The sequence below is a fragment of the Peromyscus californicus genome, unplaced genomic scaffold (assembly GCF_007827085.1).
Source record: "Peromyscus californicus insignis strain IS unplaced genomic scaffold, ASM782708v3 Scaffold_11__1_contigs__length_118956290, whole genome shotgun sequence".
Lineage (NCBI taxonomy): Eukaryota > Metazoa > Chordata > Mammalia > Rodentia > Cricetidae > Peromyscus > Peromyscus californicus.
In genome coordinates, this window is record NW_026294402.1 from 113,180,148 (window position 1) to 113,207,319 (window position 27,172).

The 27,172-nt window shown below is 47.3% G+C and overlaps 1 protein-coding gene across 3 annotated transcripts in view; it reads left to right on the forward strand.

Moving 5' to 3' along the window:
* Window positions 1-27,172, forward strand: part of Itga9 (integrin subunit alpha 9) — a 314,925-nt gene that overhangs the window by 175,042 nt on the left and 112,711 nt on the right. For all 3 annotated transcript variants that reach the window (XM_052723820.1, XM_052723809.1, XM_052723831.1), the window contains one exon: window positions 12,723-12,799. In XM_052723820.1, the coding sequence (XP_052579780.1) occupies window positions 12,723-12,799 (77 nt within the window). The remainder of the gene's footprint in view (window positions 1-12,722; window positions 12,800-27,172) is intronic.

The following is a 27,172-nucleotide window of genomic DNA, read 5'->3' on the forward strand; positions in this document are numbered from 1 at the left end:
CCTCCTCCCAGGCCTGGCCATGCAGCTTGTCACCTAGCCTGTGCCTCACACCTGTGTCCCTGAATAACCCTGCCACAACTTTCCTCTTTGAGTCCCGGGACCCTGCAAGATGATGCCCTGATTCGCCAGCACTCTCCAGGGTCACCTACACACTACATTCCGGCCATCCTCACACCTACCAGGCTCGTCTGGCCTTGGACCCTGCTGCCCCCTCTCCTGTCAAGGTTTCCACACTGCTCATCTCTCAAGGCCAACCTTTATGTTTGAGGTTTCAGCCTGAATGTTGCTACCTCAGAGAACCATCTCTCAGCTCCCCCAACTCAGCTGCCTGTCTGCTCCTTCCATGAATCCCACCACAGTGGATTCTGTCCAGTCATTTGTACATCTCCCCCACTAGAGTGGAGCCCAGTGAACACAGATATCTGTCTTCTAGCATTAGCTATTAATTTCCCAACACTTACCTCAAAACCTGGCCTAGTGTCTTCATTGAAAGAGCCCTTGTAAAGGAACAAAAGCCTATGTCATTCTGCAAGGCTGTTTAATGAAATGGGATATGCTGGGAGCTCCCTCTGGGAATCCTTCCTTGGCCAGTGTATGCTGTGTGATTCCAGTGACTTCCACCACAGGGTGTGTGTGTGTGTGTGCGCGCGCGCGCGCGCGCGCGCACATGCAAGTAGAGGAAGTACAAGTAGCAAAAGAGAAGGTGTGGGCTGTCTTATGTTGCTCTCTGGCCCTTTGTCATACGATGTAAAGGTGAGTGACATAGAAAGAGATCCGCGCTGGACTTGGTAGAGCTCAGCAGATGACCTACAATGGATGAGGCCCTGGGTTCACTCCCTATCACTGTGTAAACCAAGTGTAGTGAGTTGAAGGGGGAGACAAGAGGATCACAAGTTCAACGTCATCCTTAGCCACACAGAAGTTCAAGGTCAGGCTGAGTTACAGAAGATCCTGTCTTTAAAAAAAAAAAAAAAAGGCAAGGTCTTGTGTGGTCATGCACACCTGTAATCCCAACACTCAGATGGATTTTTGTGAGTTCAAAGCCATCCTGCTCTACATAGAGTTCCGGGTCAGTCCAGGCTCCACAGTGGGACCCTATCTCAAAACAAAACAGCAACAGCAAAAGCAAAAGCAACCAGCTTGTGTCCTCCCTCTGGATATAGGTGAAGTCGAGCTGAAATTCCTGGGACTACCCTGCAGGCTTACAGCATGCCTCATGAAAGGCTGTGTTGGGTTTTATTAAAATAAAATAAAAACAGAATTGGGATAGAGGAACCTACTCTCAGGGCAATTATACCCATTTTTTTTATTTTTTATTTTATTTTTTATTTTTATTTTTATTTATTTATTTTTTTTTTCGAGACAGGGTTTCTCTGTGTAGCTTTGGAGCCTTTCCTGGAACTCACTCTGTAGCCTAGGCTGGCCTTGAACTCACAGAGATCCGCCTGCCTCTGCCTCCCTAGTGTTGGGATTAAAGGCTTGTGCCACCACCACCCAGCTATACCCATTTTTAAAATACTAAATACCATGCCAGTTGTGGTGATTTGAGTAAGAATGGCCCCCATAGGTTCTCATAATTGAATGCTTAGTCATCAGGGAGTAGCAATACTTGAGAAGGATTAGGAGGTGTGGTCTTGTTAGGATATGGCCTTGCTGAAATAGATGTAGCCCTGTTGGAGGAAGTGTGTCACTGGGAGGGGCCTTTTCAAAAGCCCATGCCAGGCCTGTTTTCTTTCTTCCTCTCTGTCTATGGATCAAGATGCGGCTCTCAGCTGCTGTTCCAGCACCTGCACGCTGCCGTGCTCCCTGCCACCGTGATAATGGACTAGACCTCTGAAAATGTAAGCCGGCCCCAGTTGAATGCCTTGGCTGTGGTGTCTCTTCACTGTAGCTAGAGTTTTCCTGCCTGGCCCACAGTCAGGATAAATCTCTCTCACCTGCCAGTCCCACAGCCGTCAGACCCGACCAAGTAAACACAGAGACTTATATTGGTTACAAACTGTATGGCCGTGGCAGGCTTCTTGCTAACTGTTCTTACAGCTTAAATTAATCCATTTCTATACCTTGCCACATGGCTCGTGGCTTACCGGCATCTTCACATTCAGCTTGTCATCATGGCGGCTGGCAGTGTCTCGCTGACTCAGCCTTCCACTTCCCAGCTCTATTCTCCTCCTTGTCCCGCCTACACTTCCTGCCTAGCCAATGGCCAATCAGTGTTTTATTTATTGACTAATTAGCAACACATTTGCCATACAGAACATCCCACAGCACTTCACCTTGACAGAACTATGATTAAGACACCAGGTGATAGGGGTTCATACACAAATTGCACGAAGCTGGAGCCTCTTGTACCTGGAGCTCTCACACCTGTGGGAGGAATACCAGATCATAAATGTCACTTCTGTGGTCCTGGAAGGATGCTGCAGTATGAGGCAGACAGCCACTGTGAAGTCACACTGCGTATCAGAATACATCTTGCTTGTTTCTTTTAAATGGAGCCTTCTTGAGTAATTCCCTTGGATGGGGTTTGAAACACATTTACTCCCACCCAACCCAATCATCCTACTTTTCAAAGGTTTCAGCCTAGGACTTGGTTGCCTTAGTAACTGTATTTACAGTGTACAGTCCAGGTATATAATTGCAGTTTAATTTAAAGCAAGTGTTACCATGTCTGAAAAACTGGCCCTTCTCTGATCCTAACAAACATGTCTAAGATTCCCCCTTCCTGTTCCCTGAGAAGGAAGGATTTTTCTAGTAGGGATGCGGTAGTAGAAATGGGTCCCTCAAGGCCTGAGCATTTGGAGCACCCACTGAGTTTCCAGCCCCGGAGCCCTATGTCCACATTGCTGTTTGGCATCATGGGAAAAGCTCACACAGTTCTGCCTCAAAGGAAGGTGCCGTTAGAACCAGGTTCATCCATCCCCAAACCCAAGCCCAAAGGTGGTGAAGAATTCATTAGTTAAATATGATACAACCAGAGTTAGCAAGCCATAGCCTGTGGCGAAGCATAAGTTTGAGTGCCACAGGGTGGTGGTCGGGGTGGAGGGGGGTTACATGGTGGGGGTGGCTCAGGGATAAAAGAGCTTGCTGCATAAGCATGGGAAACACAGTTCAGACCCCAAGAACCCACGTAAATTCTGGATGGGGTTGGTGGCCCACCTGTACTTCCAGCCCTCAAGGGCATAGACAGGCAATCCCTGAACAAGCTGTCTAGGGAGAGACTAATCACTGAGGTCTAGGCTTGTCAAGAGACCTTGCCTCAAAGAATAGGTGAAAGAATAATTGAAGATTGTTCCCAACACCAGCCTCCACATGCATGCCCACACACATGCAAACATGCATACACACATCCTGCCAGATACACATGAAAATGGAAAAAGGTTGTCGGCATACACCCATGCCCATCCCTTCATGTGATGTCCATAGCCACTTTACTGTGTGATGCAGCTGTTGAGTCCTTATAAGAGAAACCACAAAGTCCACAAACTCAAAGATGTCCTGTCTCACTCTTCTTGGCCAAAATTTGCTAGCCCCATCTTAAAAAAAAAAAAATACAGTAAGAATTCAGTGAGAAATAAAAAAGGAATTTTCTGAATGAAAGTTTAATCTTTAGGGGTGTCCAAGATGAGGAGCAGGGTGAGGAAGAAGTCAGCACAGAAGCCTGGGCTGGAGGTTGCTGGCCCCCCATTCCTCGGCCATCAAAAACCTGAGGCAGGAAATGATCATCTCCTGAAAGAGGTTTTAGCTTTCTGCAACAAGGAGAAAGGAGGTCCACTCTCATGGCTAGGAAGGCAGCTTCCAGCAAGGTGAGCAGTCAGAGCTGTGCAGACCAGCAGGTAGAGGCTGGAGGGCAGAGGAGACGGCAGCCAGGCTGAGGTTGGCGGGCCTCGTTGATGTACCACACTTGGGTTTTCCCAGAAGACTTTGGGTACAAGTAAAAGTAACTTAGGGATTTCTCAGGGACCAAACTTACAGCTGTTAGGATTGTTCCCTGGGAGGAACAATCTGGAGTTGGGCCATTACCTTAAAGCCATGCTTTCTGTGCTTCATGCTAAGGAGAAGTTTCATTATTCCTGGAAACTCTGCTCATCCAGCATGGTGAAGCTGCAGCATGCCAACACTCTTGCCTCCCAGAGTCAATTCCTCGGAAACAAATTGGCCATTTTCCCAGAAGAGACTCATCTAGGTTCAGGCACAGGAATCAAATTTTAACCTCAGCGTACTTGTGTGTGTGTGTGTGTGTGTGTGTGTGTGTGTGTGCATGCATGTGTGTGCGTGCACACACACACACCACTCACTCCCTAGTGTTGGTCACAGGTCTCTTGATTTAATTGTACATCACATTTTATTTTACTCTTAAAGCAACTGCTTTCCCAATTTACTAAGGGACTTGATTCAGCCAGGGTTTTAAATTGCACATTCCACTTCTTGTCTTCATATTCCCGACTGTTTTAGGGTTTCTGTTGCTGTGAAGAGACACCATGACCATGGCAACTCTTATAAAGGAAAACATTTAATTGGGGTGGCTTACAGTTCAAAGGTTCAGTCCCTTACCATCATGGTGCAACATGGTAGTGTGCAGGCACACATGATGCTGGAGCTGAGAATACATCTTGCAGGCAACAGGAAGTGGTCTGTCTCACTGGGCATGGCTTGAGCATATATGAGGTCTCAAAGCCCGCCTCCACAGTGACACACTTCCTCCAACAAGACCACGCCTACTCCAACAAGGCCACACCTCCTAATAATGCCACCCCCTCTGGGGATCATTTTCTTTGAAACCACCACACTGACTTAAGGAAGACTATTAGGTTGGTAATAGATCATTAAATCTATGGCTACATGGGAAACCACTGAGGAAGTTGAGAAATATCTGTGCGTTGCACCATTTCTTTTTTAATTTACCTGTTGATAGGTTGTTTCCATATTGTCACTGCTGTGAGAATTGCTGTAATAAGCATGGGAATATAGCCAACTCTTCAAGGTGCATGTATGTCCACATGCACATACATGTGAACATGCATACACCCATGTACACACACACACACACACTTACTTGTGCACGTGTTAATAAAAGACACTGACCTTATCTTTAATTACTGTAAATAGGCTAAATTCCTGCAAAGAAAAAGATATAAAATGTTGGAATGTGTTAAACATACACAGAAAGTCCAACTGTCTACCAGAAACTCACTTCTGTTCAAGGAGTGTACACAGGAGCAGAAAAAAAATGTGTGTTGTATATTAACCAAAAGAAAGCCAGAATAGCTCACACAGTGAACTTGAAGTAGACTTTAAGGGCAAGAACTGTCTTTGAAGGCAAAAGTCTTTACATAGTAATAAAGTAACAGACTCGGTGCCAATGTATAAGCTCCCAATACCACAAAGTCACACATGCAAAACAAGTATTGGCAGATCTGAAAGGAGACCTCAACAGTAATGCAAACTCAGTCCTGGTGCCTTGCTTTCAGCAATGGGTAGAGCCCCACACAGCAGACTTCTGTCTTAGTCACTGTCCCATTGCTGGAACAAGACAACACAACCAAGGCAACTTAGAGAAGAAAGCATTTAAGTGGGAGCTTGCTTACAGTGTCAAAGGGTGAGTCTGTGACCACCATGGCAGGAAATATGGCAGCAGGCAGGCAGATACGGCACTGGAGCAGTAGCTGAGAGTTTAAACCTGATCCTCATGCACTAGGCAGAAAGAGATGGAGACAGGAACTGTTGTGGGCTTTTGAAACCTCAAAGCCCAGCCTGGGCAGTGGTGGTGCACGCCTTTAATGCTCAGGAGGCAGAGGCAGGCAGATCTCTGTGAGTTTGAGGCCAGCCTGGTCTCCAAAGCGAGTTCCAGGAAAGGCACAAAGCTACACAGAGAAACCCTGTCTCAAAAAAAACAAAAAAAACAAAAAAACCTCAAAGCCCGTCCTCAGTGACACACCTTCTCCAACAAGGCCACACCACCTAATCCTTCCTAAACAGTCCACCAACTGTAGCAGCAATCTTAGAAGGTCTTATTAATAAAAACAAACCTGAGCCAGGTATTGGGGTGAACTGGAAGATCAGAGAACCAGAACAAGCCACGGCTACCTCACCTCGCCAGATCCTCAGCTGGTCTTGTTTCCTCAGACTGGAGGCCTCTGAGTCCTCATCCAGAATGGGTCTCAGCTGAACTGTACTGCTCCAAAGCCTGAAAGCTTAACCAGCCAAAATGCTTCTAGTTACTGGTCTTCACACCTTATATATCTTTCTGCCTTCTGCCATCACTCCCTGGAATTAAAGGCTCTTTCTGGGATTAAAGGCGTGTGTCACCATGCCTGGCTGTTTCCAATGTGGCCTTGAACTCACAGAGATCCAGAGGGATTTCTACCTCTGAAATGCTAGGATTAAAGGTGTGAGTGCCACCATTTTCTAGCCTTCGTATCTAGTCCCTGTTCTGTCTCTGACCCCAGATAAGTTTATTAGGGTGCACAATATTTTGGGGAACACAATACCACCACAACCAACTGGGAACCAAACATTCAGATGGCCTGTGGGGCCATTCTCATTCAAACCACAACCAACAAAGAAACAAGAGCTGAAGAGCACTGTAGACCAGTAGACCCATAGATGTGCACAGATATTCTACCCAACAGCAGAAGATTGCTCTCTCTTCTCCAATGCACAAGGAATGTTCTCCAGGATAGAATGCACATGAAAATATAAATCTTAACAAATCATGAATCTTAACAAAGCTTGAAATCATACCAAATATCTTTTCTGACCACAATGGAACGAAACTAAAAATCAATAACAGAGAAAAATGGGGGAAATGGTGAATTTGCTCATGAATTTTCCATTTGGCAGGCCTTGGTCAAGCCACCTCATCTCTCTGCATGGAGTTCATGTCTGCTGGGTTCCCATCAGGGCCTCTGAGGTCCCTGAGAGCCCCACTCCCATGACAGCTTGATCACATGGGAACCTCTTATAGAAATCTGGAGTTTCCTTGGCTCAGAGCAGCTAAGTTCCCAGAACAAATAACTAGGAGAAAGCTCTGTTGCTTTTTATGGAGTTGGCTTGGAAGTCACATAGTACAGCTTCCGCTGCAGCCACGGACGATGCTAGATGGCGGGGAAGCTGTCACTGGCTTGTGCTTCTCTGTGGGAGGAACTGTTGTACGTCATTGTAAGAAGCGTGAGGGGAGACATTCTGTGTGGAGTCTTGAAAAATGCCCTCATCTCCACTGAAGCAGGTTCCTTCTATGGCTCTTTCACCATCAATTAGGAAGTCTCATGGTGCTCACTTGTTTCCACTGTAAAATGTGAGAGGTCTATCCAAGGGGGGTTAGGGCATGGGAGAGTTGGCCTGAGAGAGGCAGGAGGACAGGACCCAAAACTTGAAGTTTGTTTGTCACAGGATGGATTGAGATCACATTCTCTCCTCAGTTCTTGCCTCTTCCAATTGCCACCTCTGATCCCACCCCTTCCCATACCCACCCCTTCCCATCCCACCAACCCCACCCCTTCCCATCCCACCAACCCCACTCCTTCCCATCCCGCCAACCCCACCTCTTCCCATCCCACCAACCCCACTCCTTCCCATCCTGCCAACCCCACCCCTTCCCATCCCTACCTCTTCCCATCCCCACTTCTTCCTGTAGCAGGCTTTCTTGGACCACCAACCAGCTCCCAAATCAAGACATAGAGATTTATTATTAGTTATGAATATTCGGGCTTATATTATGCTTGTCCCACAAGCTCTTATAACTTAATTTGACCTGTTTCTCTTCATCTACATATTGCTTCAAGGCTTTTTACCTTTCTTTCATTCTGTATGTCCTACTTTCCTGCTTCCTCTGTGGCTGGCTGCCAGGCCCAGGTGCCTCCCTCTCTTTCTCCCTCATTCTCTTCTCTCTCTCTCTCTCTCTCTCTCTCTCTCTCTCTCTCTCTCTCTCTCTCTCTCTCTCTCTTTCCCCCTCTCCCCCACCCTCCTTTCCCTCCTAAACTCCTCCTCTTACTTATTTGCTCTGCCTGACAGCCCCGCCTATCTACTGCCTAGCTATTGGCCATTCAGCTTTTTATTAAACCAATCAGGTGCCTTAGGCAGGGAAAGCAGCACATCTTTACATCTTTAAACAAATGCAGCATAAACAAATGGAACACATCTTTACATAGTTAAAGTAATACTCCCCATTTCTTCCCATCCACACTTCTTCCTAGTCACACCTGTGATCCCATCTCTTCCTATCCCCATAGGTCATCCCATGCTGTCTGTAAAAAGCTCATTTTCAAAAAAAAAAAAAAATAAAATTTAAAAAGGCTCATTTTCAATCAAGGGTGTACCCAGAGATAATAAGAGTTTATGAGACAAAGCTTGAGTAGCTCACACGTGTATCAGGAAAAATAGACTTTGAGTCACAACTGTCTCTAGACACACGAACAAAAGTTTCAGTCAACAGGCAAATTCCAAATTTATAAAAAATACACATCTGACATTGAAGCAGCCCAAAGCTACCTCACTTGCCTGTAAAGAGAAAGACACATAATTAGAAGTGGACCTGGGTTTTGAGGACGTGGCATTGTAAGATTGAGAGGGTGACTCTAAAAGGGAAAAAATGTAATTATCAATATAAAGTCAGTTCAAAGGCCTAAGCAGGGCCATACTCGCACTGGACCTTCAAACTTAAGTTCCACCAGCTTGTTGAGGATGCCTTCAGCTTTATCCTTGCCCTAAAGCACACAAGGCCTACCTTCTTCTCACCCTAGACATCTGCACACACAACCTATACCCTCTTCTCACCTTGGACATCTGCACACCCCACACCCTCTTCTCACCCTAGACATCTGCACACACCCCACACCCTCTTCTCACCTTGGACATCTGCACACACACCCCACACCCTCTTCTCACCTTGGACATCTGCACACACACCCCACACCCTCTTCTCACCCTAGACATCTGCACACACACCCCACACCCTCTTCTCACCTTAGACACCTGCACACCCCACACCCTCTTCTCACCCGAGACATCTGCACACACACCCCACACCCTCTTCTCACCCTAGACATCTGCACACACACCCCACACCCTCTTCTCACCTTAGACACCTGCACACCCCACACCCTCTTCTCACCCTAGACATCTGCACACCCCACACCCTCTTCTCACCTTAGACATCTGCACACACCCCACACCCTCTTCTCACCCTAGACATCTGCACACACACCCCACACCCTCTTCTCACCTTGGACATCTGCACACCCCACACCCTCTTCTCACCTTGGACATCTGCACACACACCCCACACCCTCTTCTCACCTTGGACATCTGCACACACACCCCACACCCTCTTCTCACCCTAGACATCTGCACACCCCACACCCTCTTCTCACCTTGGACATCTGCACACACACCCCACACCCTCTTCTCACCCTAGACATCTGCACACACACCCCACACCCTCTTCTCACCTTGGACATCTGCACACACACCCCACACCCTCTTCTCACCTTGGACATCTGCACACACACCCCACACCCTCTTCTCACCCTAGACATCTGCACACACACCCCACACCCTCTTCTCACCCTAGACATCTGCACACACACCCCACACCCTCTTCTCACCTTGGACATCTGCACACACACCCCACACCCTCTTCTCACCCTAGACATCTGCACACCCCACACCCTCTTCTCACCTTAGACATCTGCACACCCCACACCCTCTTCTCACCTTGGACATCTGCACACACACCCCACACCCTCTTCTCACCTTAGACATCTGCACACACCCCACACCCTCTTCTCACCTTAGACATCTGCACACACCCCACACCCTCTTCTCACCTTGGACATCTGCACACACACCCCACACCCTCTTCTCACCCTAGACATCTGCACACACACCCCACACCCTCTTCTCACCTTGGACATCTGCACACACACCCCACACCCTCTTCTCACCTTGGACATCTGCACACACACCCCACACCCTCTTCTCACCCTAGACATCTGCACACACCCCACACCCTCTTCTCACCTTAGACATCTGCACACACCCCACACCCTCTTCTCACCCTAGACATCTGCACACCCCACACCCTCTTCTCACCTTGGACATCTGCACACACACCCCACACCCTCTTCTCACCTTAGACATCTGCACACACCCCACACCCTCTTCTCACCTTGGACATCTGCACACACACCCCACACCCTCTTCTCACCCTAGACATCTGCACACACACCCCACACCCTCTTCTCACCTTGGACATCTGCACACACACCCCACACCCTCTTCTCACCTTGGACATCTGCACACACACCCCACACCCTCTTCTCACCCTAGACATCTGCACACACCCCACACCCTCTTCTCACCTTAGACATCTGCACACACCCCACACCCTCTTCTCACCCTAGACATCTGCACACCCCACACCCTCTTCTCACCTTGGACATCTGCACACACCCCACACCCTCTTCTCACCTTAGACACCTGCACACCCCACACCCTCTTCTCACCCTAGACATCTGCACACACACCCCACACCCTCTTCTCACCTTGGACATCTGCACACACACCCCACACCCTCTTCTCACCTTGGACATCTGCACACACCCCACACCCTCTTCTCACCTTAGACACCTGCACACCCCACACCCTCTTCTCACCCTAGACATCTGCACACACACCCCACACCCTCTTCTCACCTTGGACATCTGCACACACCCCACACCCTCTTCTCACCTTAGACACCTGCACACACACCCCACACCCTCTTCTCACCTTGGACATCTGCACACACACCCCACACCCTCTTCTCACCTTAGACATCTGCACACCCCACACCCTCTTCTCACCTTGGACATCTGCACACACCCCACACCCTCTTCTCACCTTAGACACCTGCACACCCCACACCCTCTTCTCACCCTAGACATCTGCACACACACCCCACACCCTCTTCTCACCTTGGACATCTGCACACACACCCCACACCCTCTTCTCACCTTGGACATCTGCACACACACCCCACACCCTCTTCTCACCTTGGACATCTGCACACACCCCACACCCTCTTCTCACCTTAGACACCTGCACACACACCCCACACCCTCTTCTCACCTTGGACATCTGCACACACACCCCACACCCTCTTCTCACCTTGGACATCTGCACACACACCCCACACCCTCTTCTCACCTTAGACATCTGCACACACACCCCACACCCTCTTCTCACCTTGGACATCTGCACACACACCCCACACCCTCTTCTCACCTTGGACATCTGCACACACACCCCACACCCTCTTCTCACCGTGGACATCTGCACACCCCACACCCTCTTCTCACCTTGATGGTGATGGGACATCAGAGAAACCTTTGTTGAAGCCACTATGGAATTTGGCTTTTTCCTTGCTTCTGTAGGCTCAAAAAGAACACAGGAAGTTGCTCTTTTTCCCCAAGACTTCCATGATAATCAAGGAAGGGAATGTTGGCTAGGACACTTTATTCTTTTGGAAATGTGGCATGGGATTATGAATTTCCATGAGCAAAATTACCCTGTCTGGTAGAGTCTAGACTCTCTGCTAGCCAACAGGCTAGCTGGAGTCCACGCTGGCACCCAGAGAGGCCTGTGGACTGATAGTCTGAGAAGGGAACAAATTACCTATAAATATGCTTGGTAGGAGGGAGAGGAAAATCTCACCACCTGAGCAGTATTCTTGAAGCAGTTTGAAACTTGATAAATTACAGCTAATGAAGGACAATCTCCAAATCCTCCTGAAATAGTAAAGTAGTGGGAGTTGTGAGACACCTCCATTGTCTAGTAGGGAGAATGCTCCCACAGATCAGAACATCAGAGAGATGAGACCACAGTGAGGGACAAATTCTCACATCCTCCTATACTTCAAGGAGAAGGTGTTGCAACCTCTGCCACTGCTGCTCCCGCTGCATGGCCAACCTTCACAGGGAGGCCCAAACTTTGGTGCACCCCTGGATCTGTGGAGCCCAAGCCAGCTTTGACACACTGAACTTCAGGCCCCAGCACTGAGTGAGACTTTGACTGCTGAGGCCTAGCCCTGGTGAAGGGAATGACATTTTCTGCTTATCACTGGCTGCTGAAATATCTTCAGTCCAAAGGCCTGAATGCCTTTGACATTTCCCTCTGGGACTAATATTCAACATGGCCCCATTGCTCATGTAGAAAATGATTCAAGGAAAGACTTTCTTCCTCCTCAAGAGAGAACATGGAGGAAATGAGCAGACTGATGTCTCAGGATGCTTTACATGATGACTAGTCACTGATGTCTGAGAGCATCTAAAAGATATTCCTAGACCAGCTCCGGCTGAAAGGCACCTGTTATGCATGGCCATGGCTGACTTTTCATGAGAGCGCTGGGAATTCAAACCAAAGTCCTGAGGAAGTGTTCTTACTGACTGAGCCATTCTCCCAGCCCCTCCTGCATGCTTCCAGAAGGAACTCCTCAAAGCGCTTGGTAAGCTGAGAACTAGAACAAAGAAGGGACCTGCTCACAGCCTCAGGACCACAATTGACAGAGCTTCCCTGGGACCTTAAGAAAGTCCCTTCCACATGCCAGGGAGCTGGCTTCTTGGGGTTGTAAAGAGAGCACCCGAGGGCTCAGAGGAAGAGACCTGCCTGGTTTGGAAGTCGACAGTTGGCCATTTTTCTTTTGTTTAGATTCTGTGCCAACCTTCCCATTTTCTCTCCCACAGACAGTTTTTGAGCGGAATTGCCGATCTGAGGACTGCGCTGCCGACCTGCAGCTTCGGGGGAAACTCCTGCTTTCCAGGTATGTTACTGTTCCTTTTGTGACACTGTTCTTTTCATGATGCTGTTCCAAGAAGCTGGTCTTTTTTGGACTCCAGACCCAAAGTCTGGAAGTCTAGATTTCCCCAACAAAAAAGGGTAAGCAGTATTAGATACTTTGTGAGTTGGTTTTAGAATGTATGTTATAAATACAGTTTTAAAAACAGGTATTACCAGAGGGATTAGCTGGGGTTCAGTTTGCAGTTTTACCCCAACTCACAATTGACTGCTCCTTATAATTTCTTTTTGTGTGTTGAGAGCAGACTAGACATTAATTACGTTACGTTAGATTGCACCATGGGAAACTGCCAGCATTTGACCTCTGGGCTTGGTCTCACATGACTTAAGGTAGTATTATGTGAGAAGTCCTTTCATCTTCCCCCTGACATTTAACAGTGGTGTCCGTTTTAGCAGCGGAACAGTTTCTGAAGCAGGACGGGGTGAAGGAAGGGGGCAGCCAGCCTGCCCATGCAAGCAGTCTCTTTATTATTTCAGGGCTTCCTCCCATAGTCTGCAAATCCCCCACGGCTAGAGATGAACCACACCAAAGCCTTCTGTCCCCCTTCGCCAACCTTTTATTTTAGGTTTCCTTTGGAGTGACTGCTTGTCCTGAATCAGCCACATGTCAGACAATGGTTTCCTTTGGTAACAGGAGTTCTGAAAGATTATATTAGCTTTTGGGCCAAGAACCCCCTCTGTAAGATTTATAGTCACTTCTCAAAGCAACCATCAGTATTACTAGGTGAAAATGTTTGATGGTGTACTTGCCCTTACTGGAAACATTGAGAGTTAAGTTTGAACCAGTGATGACACCCCTGGGACCTTTTTGGTTTTGTCCTTTTGTTTGTTTCAGAGGAAGTCTTACATAGCCCAGGCTAGCCCCTAAACCCCATGTGCCTCAGCCTCTAGAGTGCTGGGATCACAAACACACCACCCCGCCTGGCTCCGGTGCTGTGACGCTGTCACTTTCCTGTGTGTTTGTGGGTATAGGGAAGTATGCATTCACATGTGTGCCTGTGGATCCTGACACTGTCACTTTCCTGTGTGTGTGGGTGTAGGGAAGTATGCATTCACACGTGTGCCTGTGGATCCAGAGGTCAAATCACACGTGTCATTTTCAGGGACGGGTTTCTCTCACTGACCTGTGACCCTGGAAACCTGAAACAACCGGCTAACTAGTCTAAACTGGCTGGCCAGGTGAGGCCTGTGATCACCTGTCCCTACCTTCACAGTGTTAGAATGACTAGTGCACAGCGCCAAGCTTAGCTTCTTATGTGGGTCCTGGAAACAAACTGCAGGTCCTCACATCTGTGTGATACACACTTCATCCACTGGGCCACAGCCTCGGTCCCCACACTTCTAATATTTAATAACAGTTTATTCATCAAAGGAAAATCACACTGAGATTCCAGTTGTTTCATTGTGGCATACTGTCCCAGCCCCCTCCCCTCCCCACAGTGTACACATACCTTCTCCCCAAGTCTTCGACGCTAACTGCCTCTGGTTTCACTCTGGAAGCAGAGGTGGCCTCAAGTAGCGCATGCTTTCCTAAGCTGAGGAAATTGCTTTAGACTCAGAGAGTGGATAATGAGGCTGTTCAACAGGAGAAGAGCCTCCGGGGTGGTTAGAGACATCAATTCTAAAGAGGTTCATAAATTATCAGCTCATTCATTTTAATTTTAAGTATGTCTTCCAAAAAAGTGTTTTAGGGAAAATACACGAGTTTCTTTTTATGTTGAGCTAGACTGTAAATGCTGGGGTTTATTTTGGATCATAGAAGACTTCATGTGGTAGGAAAATATCCACTTGATGCATGGCTAAGCGTTGCTAGGAAAGTTCTGGCACCCTTGCTAGCCATTTGTGAACTGTGCTTTCTGTGTCACAAGATGGAAACCTCAAGGATCATGGTCAGAAAAGAACTTTTGGCATAAGTTGCTTCCATCGCTGGCCTTTGAGAGTGCTGTTGAAGCATGGCCAGAAGCCCAAGCTGTGATAGCAGTACCTGTGACATCTTACCAATATGGCCACCTGAACAAGACCCACACAATGACAACACCCATTCACATCCCAATGTGGATGGAAGCAAGCCAGGCCCCAGCCCAGGATGAAGAGCTATAGGCGATTAATGGCTGCTAAGAGAGGGGACTCAGTCTTCTCCAGGTATAAACCCCCTATAGGTTATCTAGTCCCAAATGGTTAGCACTAAACACATACACATCTAAGTAACACTGAATGGACTCAGAGGGTTGTGTTTCTCTTCTCCCCCTCCCCATCCTGTGGTGTGTGTGTGTGTGTGTGTGTGTGTGTGTGTGTGTGTGTGTGTGTGTGTGACCAGATGAGGGGAGAGAAAGATCAATGGCACAAAGTGGCAGTCCTTTCCTCTTACGGACCTGCAGGTATCCTGAAGGTTGCTTACATTCAACTGTACCTCGGCAGATGCATTTGTGCGTCTGAGTTTGATGAGGGGTAGAGTCTAGGCCTGGTTGTCCTAGCCTGGTTCCCTCCTTCCACTGACCCTCTGGAAGCAGTGGGCTAGAGTGGGCGTAGTCTTCTCAAAGAATGTCAAACTTGTTCGAGGGCTAGCACCAAGAAGCAGTGGCTCTTTAGGCCTGGGCTCAGAACTGGGACACTGTTACTTTGGCCTTGTTCTATTGGCTACAGTATGTCACATGGCCAAACTCAAAGTCAAGGACTGGAAAATGTTATCAGCCTCTTTAGTGTGCGGATTTCCAAAATTTATGGGAAAGGGCATGAACATAGAGAGGGCAAGGGATAGTGACCCATGACATGATCTACTGTGGTCCATAAGGAGCAAGGTTAGGCTCATCTCTCATCCTGAAACCATAATACTTTCAGGGTGAATCTGGTCTTTCTTGGAATTTCATCACCTTAGGGACAGAGACAAGCCCTGGCACCTGGGTGAGGTTTCTGAACCCCAGAACAGTGTCCTTAGACCTCTGTACCCATCCTTAAGAATGAGATGTTTTCCTATAGAACCTATGGTCTCTTCCCATGGCCAGATCTTCCATGAAAGAAGGCTTTGTGATGCTCTTAAAGCCCCTGGTTTTCCACAGGAGGTCTCAGGGAAACACTCTTCCATAGCCGGGTGAGTAGAGACAGAAGCCAAACCATAGACTCTTGTGAGCCCGGCGTGTGCGGGAAGACACAGCCGGAGGACAGTGGTGGAAACGAGGCTCTAGACTGGGTTCAGTACAGTTTAGTGCCTTGAGGCAGAGGAAGCTTTCTTACTTATTGACTAGCGTGTGACTCGTTATTGCCTGGGGTGCAATGCACACTCATTTCTTGTTTGAGCAGGTACTAAGAACAGCTGTAGAGATAAATGGCAAATGGGTCCTGCTCTCCTGGTCTGTGTAGTCGAGGCAGGGGTGACCCAAGAGACTGGCTGGTGGTGATGGGTGTGAGAAGAGAGGGGGTGGACTCTTACAGGGAGCATCTCCAGGAGCCCCATATCAAGGGGCGTGGAGAGAACTGAGGCACTCTAGGTAAAGTGTGAGCAGAGATTTGGACTCCCATGAAGAACTATGGGTGTCTAGATTTGTGGAGATGCTTGGGAGACATGAGATGAGGCAGAAGGAAGGAGAGGAATTGGATTGCAACACACCCATGAGTTGGTGCTTCATCTTGAAGCCAGGGGAGGATAGGAGAGTCCCAGAGGAGGACAATAAACCTAACATGGATGCAGTAAGCCATGCTTGAGGGCCCAGGGCATGGGATATTGAGGTTGTCAGGGTTGTTTGGTCTCCTGCATTCAAAAATCTGTAGAACCTAGCTGTCATTAGTTCTGTGCCTTCACTATAGGAAGCTGTAGCGTAAGAGTATGGGAAGGAGGCCTGTGATGGCTGGGCAGTCTGCAGTACAAGATGCTATGGCAGACTGAGGACCATGTATCGTATGGAGGGGAGACATGCTCACTGATGGAGAGTGTCTACGGCCCTTGGAGAGAACCCAAGTTCAGTTACCAGCTTCCAGCTGACTAGAGCTCCAGCTCCAGGCATCAGGCACCTCCTTCTTGCCTCTTTGGGTACCTCTGTTCATGCATGCCCTCCCCCGCCCCCTGCAAACACAGGTGATTATAAATAAAAATTTTAAAGAAAGTAGAGGGGAAATGTTGAGGGAGTGGGTCACCCAGAATAGTCAGGACCATGAACATAGTTGGTGTTTTTCTTCAGTTTTTGTCTTTTGAGACAGGGACTCACTAAAGAGCCCAGGCAGAGCTCAACCTGACAGTCTTCCACCTCAGCCTCCCAAAAGCTGGGATTATGGGCATTTGCCACTCTGCCCAGGTTGGATATTATTTTTCCCCGGGGGAAGCCCCATGCTATGACATGCCATCCACAGATACCCAGGAACAGGGATGGAATTGTTCAGGTGGTCTCCATTGAACAGTGCTGTCAATTCCATTCATAGAAGATCCGATCGCCTTTCAGGGTATGCATAGTACCTCAGAAAGCATCAGATGTGATCACAAGAAAAGAAATAGAAAGGAAAATAGGTTGTGGCAGTTGAGATGAAAACTTTTTGTTTGTTTCGGAGCATCCCACCGAGGATAGTGGAACACATCAAGGCTTCCTTAACAACCAACCCCAATTAAAAATTAAGGGCCTTGAAAAGACTGTGGAATATTTGCAAAGTCCAAACCATTTGCAGCCACATAATTATACCCTGGCTGTAACTTTGGTAACACTGCTTTCATGGGGATTGAGAGAGTATGTTTCCCTAAACCACTGACTGGCTGGAGGGTGGCTAGCTCCACCCATGAAGGACTAGCTTATAGAAGAGGACCACCCCATCTCAAGAGCACCCATAGTTGGGAGCTAATTGTTCTCCTTCTCAGAAGTGGTCAGAACCATCAACCACGGTGGAGAAAAGAAATGAGGTTTTCTTCTTTATTGAGCATCTGCTATGCACTAGGTACCCTACAAAGTTCTCCATGTGAGGCTGCAGAGATGGCTCCACATGGAGGCTCACAACCAGCCATCTGTAACTCCAGTCCCAGGGATCCAATGCCCTCTTCTGGTCTCCACGGGCACCATGGTTGTACATGCATATACATAGGCATAACACCATGCTCATAAAACTAAAGTGAAAATGGTTCTTCAGTGTGCACAAAGGCTCTGTGGCATCTTGCCAGCTGTAGCACTTTGGACAGCACTCTGTAGCACCCAGCTTCGACGTGACTTTGTCTCCTCATCTTGAAAGTGGAGAAATAACTGTAGTCCCAGAAAATACTATTTTCGGTATTTAATAAATGCATATATATTTCACTGATTCACAAAGTGCCTGGTTGGCCAGGTGTAGAGGTACATGCATGCCTTTAATCCCAGCACTCAGGAGGCAAAGGCAGGTGGATCTCTGTGGGTTTGAGATCAGCCTGGTCTACATAATGAGTTGCAGGATGGTCAGGGCTACGTAGAGAGACTGTGTCTCAAAAAAAAAAAAAAAAAAAAAAAAAAGTGCCTGGTATATAGTGAGCATTCCGTAGGTGAGTTTGAGCCACCTTGCCGTCGGAACGCTGTTGGAAAGTATGACTGTGTTGGCTCTGAAGAAGTGCTGAGGCTCAGGGAGGGGCCTTGCTTGAGCTCATGCTATAGGAAAAACTAAAGCCGCCTGACAAGGGGTCTGGAAGTCACTCACCTGAGGTCAACACCTGAATGGCAGAGGCAAGGGAAGAAGTACTTGGTGGTGGCTCCCAGGCCCCGTGTTCTGTCATTTAGACTAGTGTCCCTCATCTTCATGAGCGTTTGTCTTGGGGGACCTGGCCTTCCTCAAGGTGAAAATGACTTGAAAATTCCTCTTGAATTTTGGAATTTTGTTTGTTTGTTTTCCTGTGTGTTGAGGCTGGGGATGGGGGGGAGGAGTCTGCTATCCAGAGAACTGACTCCATTCTTTTGTCAGATAGACTCAAAACATTGGGGGGTACCTTTCACACACATGAACAGCAGAAATATATCCCAATGAAGAACTTCCTGGGCAGCCCTCCCCACTGTTGAGATTGTGATGAGATTGTTTCACCTTCTAGTCCCTGGATAGTAGAGAATAGGGGTGCTTAGAAGATCACTGAAGGAGGACCGAGGCAGTAGCCATAGCAGCCACGGAAGAGGTTGGTGGCATGCGTACACTGAACCCCGAGCCCCAGCCCCCTCAATGCTTGCCTAATAAACTTTTATTTGGTGGCGCTTTCTTTGCTTTCAAATACAGCCAGCCCCAGGAGGTTCCTGTGTCAGAGCCTCTCCAGCAGTGTTGGGATGACGGGACTGTTGGCCTAAGAACTGGACCCAAGCAAGGGACTTACCAAACAAATGGTGCCGCTGGAGTCCTCGCATCTTCCCATCTTAGCATGCTGTGTCTCTGCTAAGATTTTTTGCAAATCATTGTATCTCTTGCCACTAAACACCAGATTCACCACAGCAGGGCAGACTTGTAGTTGGGGGGAGGACAAATTATGAAGTGTAGCAAGCTTTCTCGGACTGCCAGCTCCCAAACTATGACACAGAGACTTATTATTAATTATGGATGCTTGGCCTTAGCTTAGGCTTGTTTCTAGCTAGCTTTTAAAAAAAAAAAAACTTAAAGTAACTCATTTCTACTAATCTATGTGTGGCCCTGAGGCTCATTTACCTCATCTGCATACTGTCTATCCTGCTTTCCTGTTTCCTCATGTCTGGCTGGCTCTGGGCCACCTCACTTAGGTCCTTGAAAGCTGAGCTTAACCCCATTAAACACAGGCCTGCCCAAGAGCTGTGTCTAACTGGGACCTGCATTTAACTGCCCCAGTTCTAGGACTGGGGTGCCTTGTACTGTGGCAGGCGTTTTTACTCAGCTTGTTATTTCTATTTAATGTGCCAACTGCTCAAGTGCTCGCTGTACGGCAGAGTCGAGCCTCTGTACCCTGTGAGCACCTGGCTACTAGGAAGTCATGTCGGTTTTTTTTTTCTTTTTTCTTTCTTTTTTTTCCCTCCCAGCTTTCTCAGGCCCTACTTAGAAATACGTGCACCATGTTGGGCGCCAAAATACTGTTTTACCTTGTCACAGTGGCTTCACTCTAAACTTCTAGCATCCTGACTGCTCAGGGCCGTAGCCTGGGGCAATTCTGTTTCCCCCAGACAACGGCTCTGTTGCTGTCACTAAAGGTAGCTTTAACTACATCTCTATCATTCTAATAAAACTCGAGATTCAAATGCTAGGTAAAAGCCTGTGAGCTCAGAGAGTTAAGAGTAGCAACTGACTGACTTTCTCTCTTTGATGGTGTTCCCAGAAGCCCCTTTCCTTCCATACTGCCCCAACTAAAAAACCCACACTATACTCCTCCCTGCTACTTCCATCAACTAATTGCTAACCTCATCTCTCTGAGCCCAGGTTATTTAATTAACACAAATGCAACACATCTTTACATAGTTAAACAAATGCAGCATAAACAAATGTAACACATCTTTGCCTAGTTAAACAAATATTCCACTATAACAATGCTGTGCAGTTACTTTGTTTCCTGCAAGCACACACTCTCTCTGTCTTCCTCAGGGTTTTTCTTGTCCTGTGCTTTCTCTCTCTCAGTACCTTCTGTCCCAACTTTGATCTGAGCCACCAGGTGTAACCAGAGGTAGGTGAGGATGCCCTGCTTGTTCTCATAAACAGCTGTACTTGAGGAGACATGGTCCTTTCTATTTGTCCCAGTGGTCAATGGCTGTACCACTCCCACCTTGTGAGCCAAAGATGAAGCTTGGGTAAAATATGGAATGTCCATAAATCATAGTTCACTTCAATGGGAGGGTGGGGACCACATATGAAGACTTCCATATTTTATGAGCCTTCGTCCCTGACCTCCTTCTAGGTGGTCTCAATCTGAGCATGGTGAACTGGGTGGATGCTGTTGGCACCACACCCAAGTCCCTCATATGCCAATGAACAGCACACACCACTGCATTGTACTAATAACTAATTGCCCTCATCAGGTTCAGAGAATCACTTGTCTAAGGCCTCTTGTCTAAGTAGTTACTCCTTTCCCAATCGCTAACCAATGGGTGATTGTTGTAGTATGAAGAAGCCTAGCCACTTAAGTGAAGATTAACTAGGTAGCACCACTGGTGTTCCACACATTCTTGTGAGTCAGACCAAGACCTGGGACCATAGCCCTGCTCAGGCTGCCTCCCCACTTCCCACGGACCACAGAGTCACTGTGTCACAGATGGTACATCCTTAGAGTCTGCCTGAGATGCTGGAAGTTATACATTGTGTCTGTTCTGTCTGTTCTTTCCTCCCCTGGATAGGCAGGAAGTGTTCTTTGTAGAACTCTGAATTTCAAAAAGAAATCTAATCCAATGGACTTACCAGACATGAGTGATGGGACAGTTGTTCACTGCCTTTTTTTATTTGCCTTAATATTGGAGCCATGTGAAGTGAGAGGCTCCTTTAGGTTGGCTCCTAGGACTTGGATCTTAGGGATTGCCTCCTGATACTCAGGAACTTTGAGACTATCCGTATCCACAGGATACAAGCAGAGGACCACCCTCATGGGAGATGCTCCCACTGTAAAATGTGCCTATTCAGGGGCAACCAAAGAATCTCCCTCCAAGGGAGGGAGCACTGATGCCCGCTGGAACCGTCAGCCTTGCTCAGAGCCCCAGACATTTTTTCAGAAAGTTTTCTGTGGTAATGAGGTTTGAATAGGGGGTAAATGACATTGTCTCAGTTAACACCTATTTTTCTTCAAGGGGAGAAAAAAGACAAATTTGTAAATTGTGGTGTGGAAGCATGCAAACCATCTGACCTCCAAAGCCAAGAAGGAGAAAATCCTCACCTATGCCACTCCTCAGCCCTCCTGGGGCTTAGGGAAAAGGGAGCTTGTTGTTAATGCAGAGGGGTAAGATTTTAGTAAATTTGTTGTTAATGCAGGGGTGCTAAGAGTGTGGTGAAGTTGTTGTTAATGAAGGGTGGTAAGATGTGGTGAGGTTTTTGTTAATGCAGGGGAAGGATTGTCAGCTCTAGCTGCTGATTCCTTATTATTACAAGTCTTAAAAATTCCTGCTAGGTGGCAGTGGCACATGCCTTTAATCCCAGCACTCGGGAGGCAGAGCGAGGTGGATCTCTGTGAATTTGAGGCCAGCCTGGTCTACAGAGCGAGATCCAGGACAGGCACCAAAAACTACGCAGAGAAACCCCATCTCGAAAAAACCAAAATATAAAAAAAATTAAAAGAATTCCCTTGTCATCTTCTTCCTGGCACGCAGGGCTGGGCATGCCTTCCCACCTCCTCTCCCTTATCGCAGTTTCTCCTCCCATCCGGAACCAAGCCCCCACCATCATGTCCCGCAGAGCAGGAGTCACCTCAGCCTACGTTTCATGCCCTGTGGTGATCTGAGCTGGGATTCATAGCGTCTGTGAGCAGAGACAGGAAGACAGTCACATCTTGGTTTTCATTAGCTTCAAAGAGAAAGATAGCATTTTATCCAAATGTGGATGTGGGCAGCCCGCCAGAGTGGCATGAGCAGGACTTGTGACTTTGTCACACCCAGAATGACAGATGCTTTTCAATGGTACTGTGGATATATTTAAATGTCATTTGTCCCTGCCTCAGAGTTGTGGCAGTTGTCAAATCCTCGTCCTCATCTTACCACTCACTATGTTATTTTAGGAAGCATAATGTTGCTAGATCACACATTTGTGCAGCATAATAGTCGCCTATTTTTGTGTGCTTGATGTCTTCATTATTCTACCTTCCACTTCGCACATCATTTTGAGAAGGGGTCCCCTGTGTCACTGCACTGCCAATGGGATGCAGCAGCACAAAACAGGTTAGAACCACGTTCTAGAAGTTTTCCCTGCATGTGGGTAAAGATTGGGTGTGAGAAAAGCATGTTCCAGAGGCAGCCACAATATTGTGGTATCTAGAAGTGGGTCTTCCTTTGAAGAGTAGGTCATTTCTTACAAACATCTAGCCAAACTTAAAAGCCACGGTCCCTGTGGGGACACCTACAGCCGTCCTGTTCTCTGCTCATTAAGGACACAGAGAATTCCATCTGAGCTTCTGCGAACTTAAGAAAACACAGGCTCAGAGAGGAGGGAATTGCTGTGGTGGGATGTGTGGGCAGCCACACTGAGGACACGTGGGGCTGCCTGGGTGGCTGCAGCTGCATTGCATGTACCTAGTCATACCTGTGGGGACCCAGAGACCAGGGGGAAAGAGCTCAGGGCTCCTGCTCCCCTGTGGCCACCTCACTTCACAGCAGGAAAGATGTACCATTAGGAAAACTTGCCATTTCAGGATATATATATATTTTTTAATCTGCTGCCATTGATGTCACCCATTGGGAAACATGGTCCCCTAAAAGGAATACTTGTCAAGAGGCCGTGATCTCTTCAGTCATCAGGCTGGCAGGCTTACCCAAGCAGCACAGGTGTGTGTGACACTGTGGTGTGGTAGTGGGCCTCTGGCTGGGCCAAGGCAGGCATTCCTACACAGTCCCCTGCTTCCTTCATGACATCAGACCTTCAAACAGCCCACAGATCTTGGGAACTCCTCTGCCTCTGCGCCCTCCCCCCACCAAAGGATTTTAGTCCTTAATCTAGTAGTTACAGGGAATGAACCTGATTCATTCCAGATGTCCCAAGACTTCATGATTCCAGAAACTCTTGAGGTAAATTTAGGCTGATGAGGCTCCGAATTCCTCTGCTATCGGGGAAGCAACGTTTCTTTCAACATTTACACAGATGGGACAGGAATCACTTGAGTCACCTAGAGGGTCCAGGGGACAGGGTGGAGGTGGGGCCTCTGGCTAGCTGAGTCTCCTCATTAGAAGAAAACAAGGTTGTTGATCAAGTCCTGGCCCTACAGTGAGGATGAGCTAGCTGGTGCTATGGCCAGAAGTCATGTGGACTGACTGTACTTCTCTGAACCTTGCTGGGGGAACCACTGTTTGGATTCATTTCTCTTTAGTAAACATGTTTTACTATAACACTGGCCCAGGTGGGTGTATTTAAGGGAGTAAAAAGTATTTCTACCTTCGTATAAATGGATTTCCAGTCCAGACATTCAGTCCTAGAAGCCATCTCTCCAACCCACTGCAAGTATTGGTGAGGTGTAGATGAATTTCTAAGCAGTCATATTAAATAAAGAACACGGAGCCAGATATAGGGGTGAAAGCCTTAGAGATCAGGGAAATAGTGAGAGCCACCAACCACCTTAGCTCACCAGCTCTGTAGCTTCCAAAATGCCACGACTTCCTGTCTACCCAGGCTTTTATTGCCTTGCTGTTCTGTCCTCTCATTGGCTCTTAGCCCAGCTACCTCACTTCCTTGTTACTGCCTGTCTGTACAGACCTCCAGGTCTCTATGGTTGGTACTGGGATTAAAGGCGTGTGTCACCATGCTTGGCTCTGTTCCCTAGTGTGACCTTGAACACACACACACACACACACACACACACACACACACTCACACCCTGCCTGACAAGTGATCGGGAATAAGGGCGTGTGCTACCACTGCCTGACTTTTGTGTTTGCTGAAAACAGCTTGCTATTTCCTCTGACCTCCAGGCAAACTTTATTTATTAACATACAAATAAAATATTACCACATTTCCCCTTTTTTGTCTAATAAAAATAACAAATAAAAAGTTATAACTAATATAAGAAAAACTATATACAATAAGTACAATAGCAATATAAATATATACAAGCAATAAATACATCAGAGCATTACAGAGTCCTCCATCTCCAGCTGGAGCTAAGTACCCTGTGGGTCTGATCCATGAGATTGGAAAGGTTTCATAGAGCATGGCCAGATGCAAAGCCTCAAGCTATGCGGCATAGCTCACTGTTGGAGAAAGTTGGCATTTACATATGTACATAATATATTCTATTTAGTGATAGTGGTTTGGGTTTATGCATTGTTGAGGATATAAAAGGCATACATATGAAAGTTGTACTCATCCTACATAATCCTCAGGGAATATGTCCCAAGGCTAGTAGAGAATGCCTGAATCCATAATAAAACTTACACCTTATAAACTGTATTAGTTGGGATTCTCTAGAGAAGCAAAACTGATAGAATGAATATACGTATTCGTGTATATAGGACTTAATAGTGGCTTACACGTTATGGTTCAATTATCCCAACAAAGGCTGTCTCTGATGGAAAATCCAAGAATCCAATATTTGTTCAGTACATACATCTAGATGTCCAGCTAGTCTTCTGTATGTGCCAGAATCCCAAAGAAGTGGCTCTAATACCAGTGAAGGGTGAACTCGCCAGTCAGAGTGAGGGCAAGCAGGCGAAGAGCAAAGGCTTCTGTCTTCCGTGTCCCTATGTAAGCTGACTGCAGAAGGTGTGGGCCCAGGTTTAAGGTGGACCTCCCCACCTCAGATGATCTGGATTTAGGAAGAGCCTTCCCACTTTAAATCATTCAATCAAGAAAAATCCCTCACCAGCATACCCAGCCATTTCAGTTTTAGTTAATTCCAAATGTAGTCAAGCTGAGAACCAAGAATGGCCATCACATAAACCATGTTTTCTTTCTTTATGTATAAACAGTAAAGTAGAATAATTATAACAATATGCTCTAATAACATGGTTATTAGTATAGGGTTAGTATTCATACTCTCTTTGAGCCCATTATTAAGTAAAACATGAAAACGACTTGAATACGTTTTCATGTATTCAATACAATGAAGTCCCACTCCTGTCACCCATGCTGTGATTGGAGAGTGAAGTGTCCCCCACAGGCTTCTCTAGTTAACACTCAGTCCCCAGGTAGGGGCGCTGCTTGGGGAGGTTATGGAATCTTCAGGAGGTGGGGCTTTGCACCTGCGGGCTTTGGGGATTAGCCTGTCCTGCTTCCCATTGTCGCTCTCCCGGCTTCCAGTGTGAGGCTGAGATGTCCTAGTGCCACTTCCTGTTCCTGTTGCCATGCCTTCCCTGTCATTATGGACTCTCTTCTGGAACCAGAAGCTAAAGTAAGCATGCAAATTGTGTTTGGTCATGGCGTCTTATCACAGCAATGTAGAGTAACTATAGAAGTCACATTCTCTTTCCAGCATCAGGATGTCAGTTACTTGTAAGTGCTGGTTTCCACGCTGTCCTCTCAGAACTTTTCCGGTTCTCCTCATGATTCTGCCCCCACAAACACATACATGTGCTCCCTCTTGAACACACAGAAAAGAGACTGAAACTGTGGTACCTGGGGTGTACCCTTGTGGAAATTGCCTGTGGACCACAAAGATGAGTTTATGTGTTACCCAGAACCTAGGGCTCCTTCTATAGAAGCCTGGACCCCTCATTTTCATAAGTACCAGGATTAGCTGGTGGCAGTCTCTTTCTAGTGACAGGCTTCACCCACTGGCTATTTCCTGTTGAGAAAACTGGCAGAGGACCTCATAGCAGACAGAATCCTTGCTCTCTAGATCCCTTCTATCCCTGCCCTGAGTTTCCGGCCTGGTTCTGCTACCAAGAACTGCATCTCTTCTGCCCATCAGAGGTGCTTGGAGTGGGTGACACCTCCCCTTGCTACGACAGCCCTCAACCAGTGACTGCCCAGAATAAGTGCACAGATGTTCCTCATCCCTAATGAGATAGCTCTGAGGCTTGTGCTTTTCATGGTTCCTGAGTATTCTCCAGAGTGATGAAGTTCTGGGTACCCAGAGAGGTCACTGGCTTGCTGCCATAGCTCTCAACAGTTTCCTGTTCCCCAGTGTCCCCTTCCCTAGGTGAGTTTTAGAGATCACTCCTGAAATTATCACTTGCTCTCAAACCTGTCTCCTCAAGTATCCCATGCTAAGCTGTTCCTGTTCTCCATGTGCTCATGGCTCGCCTTCTTTCTCCCAGCATATTACATGTGATGAATGGTATTCACTTGCCTGATGTGTAAGCCTTGGACATCAGATTTAGGTAAAATTAAAAACATTGTTTGTGGGAAAATTCACGCAAATGCCTTCTCTTCTTTGGCATTTCTCAGTACTCACAAGGCTATTTATTTTATAAATTTTTCATGCAACATGCTTTGGTCATATTCCTTCCCCTCCCCCAGCTTCTTCCAGATCCCCCTCCCTACTCACCCCACTCGATAATTTACAAGTGTTTTTAAGAGATAAATACCATCACTGTGGCTTTCTTTCCGGTGCTGGGATTAAGCCTGGAGCCTTACGTATGCTAGGCAAGCACTCCACCACTGAGCCGCATCCCCAGCATTCAAGCTGATGTTTTTTTTAAGTAACCAATTTGATTTACTTTATTTTTCCTGTAGTTGTAATTGGAAAATTCTCTTTAGCGATAATTTTGATGGATATAATTGACTTGGATGCACTTAGTAACCTTGCATGGTTAGCGTCCTTCACTTAGGCCACTTC